Source organism: Nymphalis io, chromosome 25, assembly GCF_905147045.1.
Source record: "Nymphalis io chromosome 25, ilAglIoxx1.1, whole genome shotgun sequence".
NCBI classification, from domain to species: domain Eukaryota; kingdom Metazoa; phylum Arthropoda; class Insecta; order Lepidoptera; family Nymphalidae; genus Nymphalis; species Nymphalis io.
The window spans coordinates 2097028-2101778 of NC_065912.1; the positions used below are offsets into that span (position 1 = coordinate 2097028).

Below are 4751 nucleotides of genomic sequence, written 5' to 3' on the forward strand. Positions count from 1 at the left end.
CTACCCAAGTTTTCGTTTATAATATTCCAATCAGCGTTAACTGCTATATCGGATGATACAAACGTTATATCAGGAGATGATTGTTGCAACCACTTAACTTACCAATTTAACACGAGTAGCTGAACCATTATTGAGGGGTATGAAGCCACATTCAAGTGCCGAATCTTTAATCTCTATTACTCTGCTATCAGCTATGATTCACTAATTAAAACCAAATGGATTTTGTCTTGTAATAAAACTTCACCGAAAAAAAGTACCTTTGGTCTCAGACTATGAGCGTTCCATTGCAGCATATTAATTTTAAATATTTTAGAATTATCCATGATTAAGAACATTAAAAATACTTTCAAAACATTTTCCCTCCATAAAACTGTTGTATAAAAATCGCTTAAATTCTTCAAAAATATTGATTAATTAATTGTTTTTATCTTAGTTAATAACTTATTAAATTTAATTTTTATCTCTGAATTTCCTGATGCTTCTGTATTCTAGTCTGGCTTTTAGTTATTTTAATTTAGTCTTTATTCAATTTTGAATATGCCTTCATTTTCTTCTTTTTCTTTGGTACCGCTTTTTTAACTTGTTTCTTTGTGGATGTGTTCTAAGGTTTTCAGTTTCTTCTTCATCACTATCTAGGGTAGTATTATCCTTAAGGGGCTTATCAGTAGTTGTTATTTTATTATTATGAGGATTAGACGAATTTATAAGGTTTTCTTCATTCATAATTAGATTAAATCTTGTATTTCATTATTTTGACGTATTTTAAAATAATTAACTTTTTCAGATTGATTGAAGTCAGCTAAAACTTGCAATGCTTTCTTATATGTAATATTTTATTTATTCATTATCAGCCTTATCTATTTTTCTTTTAGAAAAAATGGACAAGTCTTATCCAACACAAAATGAGTACCTATGCAGTTGAGACACTTTAAATTAACCGTCTCGCAATTTGAATGTTTTGAGCTTTCACATTTAGGACATATCATTTTCTTTATAGGGCAAAATTTTAAAGTATGGCCAAACTTCCAACGTCCTGAGCATTGGGTAATGGGAAAAACAAAAGGAGACACTTGCATTCTGCAACCATAAGCAATTACATTTTGCGGAAGAGTAGTACTTTTAAAATAGACTAATACTTTCATTGTCGATCCATTTTCCATTTTCATTTATGCGCTTTAGACGTTTTACAGATTAAATCACCCAATCAAATTCCAAAATATCGAGAAGCTCTTTTTCTGTCATATCCAAATTTTCTCCTTTAATAAGTCGATATGATACTCTATTTTCAAGTCTTTTGGCAGCAGTAATTCAATTCTTCAATTTTTTTTACAATTTAATAGTTTATCTGCGTCTTGCTTTGACTTAAATCGAATAAAAAATTTATATGGCGACTTGTACTTTATTTTCACAATGCCTATAATATTTTCGTTTCTTAACAGTCTAGTCATAGCCATTTGTTTATGAAGTTCACTAAAAGAAGTCATACATATTTCAGAACTATTCGGTATTACGTCGTTTGATAGATGTTTAGAACTCCTTCTTGTGACAGTTTTAAAACCGTCATCACTATTATAGTCCTCTTCTCGATCTTATTTTTCTCTGCGCACCTAGTTTGGCCACTATCACATTCTCTCATACTTTGTAATGTACGTTCACATTCTTTAATAACCTCAGAATCACTTTTACCGCTCAAATTAACGAAATTGTCATCTTCACATATATTCTCTTCCATATTTTACATATGAGGGTAGATATGAAATAAATAATATTAACCGATTTGTCAAACAAGCTCGCGCTGAACTGCGATTGAAATTATTTATAAAAAGTTATTTTTTTTGTTTAAGCTTTTATCAAAAATTACCTGAAACAGTTCAATTATCTATTTATTTATTTAGTCTTATTATCGTGATCTAAGAATACTAAATAATATTTTATTGTTAATTTTTTTTAATTAATATTTTCCGCTTAAAGAAAAATAAAATTAACATGTTAAAGGACTAGAGCCTATTTTTTTAGAGCCTATTTTATTTAAGATGAAGGTAATTTATTTCTAAGAACTAATTAAAAAAATCATCAAAATAGGATTAGCTGGATATCAATTTGTAGAGCTCCTCCCCTCCATTTTACAAGTACAATACGAATATCAGTACAATACGAGTAAAAGAAAAAGCCTGAATATTTTATTATAAAATAATAACCTGGCCGTTAATACAAAAATGACATAACGTACACGGCAAAGATGCGAAATTTATATTGTCAAACAAAACGAGTTGAATATTAATTTAAATAAATACACTATTTGTAAAAATTAAAAAAAAAATGTCCGCTCTAGATTTACCTATCCCGCTAACGGACATAGAATCAGTTTTAGCGTGGGTAGACACCTACAAGTTATCCAGACCCACAAGGAAAATTAATAGAGATTTTTCTGACGCTGGTATAATTCATATTATTATTTACTTAGGCACTATTTATAATACATGCAAAAGAGGTGTTTTAAACTTAAAACGTATCACGCTTAAAGTAATCGCGCACATTAATTCTACAGTTTTCTACAGTAAATGAAATATTATGAGAAATTTAATCTACATATGGATATTAATAGTTGTGCAATCACGCTTTTATTGTTTATTTTTAAGTTATATATTTATGTATTATATAACCAAATTAATAAATTCTAAAACAAGAATATTCGATAAAACGGTAAAATAACGTTGGGGATATCTAGCAATAGTAGAATTCAAGATCATTTAAGTTAACTAAAAATAGGAAAGCGTGTTTAAAGATTTTTAATTAAATATAATAACAGCTTATTAAGCTAAATAAATATTTATTTCTAACAAATATTCGTAATAAAACGTTTGCTGTAGTTCTTCTAGCAGAAATCTTTAGCGTACACTATCCGAAGCTGGTTGAAATGCACAATTACCCGCCAAGAAATCGTCACTCGCTGAAACTGAATAACTGGATGACGTTAAATAGAAAGGTGCTCAAGAAACTGAAGCTGAATCTGTGCACCAACACGATGGCACAGCTGGCTAATTGTGCACCAGGGCTGATTGAGCGGGTGCTTGTTATGGGTGAGGTCACAATAAAACATTATAAAAATAGAACTTCTCTTGTTGTTGTTGTGAAATTTACTTTTGTCTACAAAATTATTAACTATGTTCGAATAATTTAACCGATTGGCTAGAATAGTAACTTTTTACTACCTAACAATAATTTACACCAATTCTTCCCAAGCTCTTCTCGTTCCCGTCCCCTGATAACTCCAAACCTACTCTTAAGGTCTATTTATTCTCAATCTTAACTTTGAAATATATCCATACTGTCTCGTCTTTCGACAAAAATGATTTGATTTTTGTACTGATACATTAAAAACCAGCCTATTAATTTCAGAACTTTAAAACTTGAACGTAATATTATATTAAACATAATTAATCGATAATCAGATTAGATTTAATTTTCACGCGGAAATCCAGGGGTACGCGTACCATTGGTTGGAAATCGCTGGCAACACTATAATAATTATATTTTATTTGTGTTTCTAGTTCGGGACAAAATCCAAAGAGATCAAGATATCAATAAAAGCTTAAAAGAAGCTGAACAAAACTTATCCAGCGGTGGCAGTTACTACGAAGCCTGTGGAGACGATGGTATATGTTGAATACGTCAAAATTAAATTGAATGAATGAAAATGTTGTTTCATATTCGAAATGAATTAATTTAGCTACAAATCATTTAACTTCAAAAGTTCGAGAATATTCTTCATTCAATATAAATCTGATTACAGAACACATATTAGTCGTTCCCATTAAAACCAGAGTCAATGGTGTACTAGAAACTATTCAAAAAAAAGTTGTTATTCACGATTCTTATCTTGCAATCAAAGAGGAACTAAAAGATGCTAAAGATTGCTCAGATGTCCTGAGGCAGAAGGTATATATATATATAAGTGTTACTTATATAAAAGAAATCTATAAATAATTTTATGAGATAGAAAAGATTATTTTGTTAATATTATGTTCACATTTTTTTTCAAATATAATTGTAAAAATTAATTTAAAGTAAAAAAAACAGGTTGAACATTTGGATAGTTTGCTTAAACTAAAAGAAGAGAGGATAGAAGAGTTACAAAAACAATTAGAAAGGAAACAAACGAGACGTAAAGAAGTTGAAGCTCTTCAGAACAGTCTGTCAGTTCCTTTCGAACCAGAACCACCTTCTCCTAAATTAATTGAGATTGTGAACGTACCAAGTAGACCATTATCGGTCAAATCGTATGAATCCGAAGGAAGATTAGTCAAAGAAGAATCCAGAATTCCAATACCTGTATCAGATCAAGCCAAATCGAAGCCAAGTATAACTGAAGTCACGTCAAAAGACTTCTCCGAGGATCAATGCGTTAATGTTGAAAAAATTAAATCGGATGTTTTTAAAGAAATTGAAATAACAGATATGAAAAGTTCTGAAGGTTTTCAGAGTACTCAAGATACTCCGAATGAAGTGAAAGCATTCATAAATGTAGAAGATGATATACAAAACGTAGTGAAATAAATATGTGATATATATTGTGAGAATTTCTGCAAAAAAATTTAGATTAAAAGAGCGCAAATATTTTCTAGATTTTACAGTCTGTTAAATTTAGGATAAAAAGATCTCTGTTTTTCAATATTTTGTAATTTAGCTATTATTTATTTAATTTAGAAATAAAAATATACAAAAGTTTTAAAATTCACGTATATTGTTTT

At 29.4% G+C, this 4751-nt stretch overlaps 1 protein-coding gene across 1 annotated transcript; it reads left to right on the plus strand.

Annotated features, from left to right (window-relative positions):
- Window positions 1-2265: 2265 nt before the first annotated feature.
- Window positions 2266-4724, plus strand: LOC126778225 (sperm flagellar protein 1-like). Its single transcript, XM_050501703.1, has 5 exons — window positions 2266-2437; window positions 2871-3080; window positions 3552-3656; window positions 3794-3939; window positions 4081-4724. Exons 1-5 carry the CDS (start codon window positions 2320-2322, stop codon window positions 4555-4557), a joined length of 1056 nt encoding a protein of 351 aa, XP_050357660.1. The 5' UTR covers window positions 2266-2319; the 3' UTR covers window positions 4558-4724.
- Window positions 4725-4751: the final 27 nt, after the last annotated feature.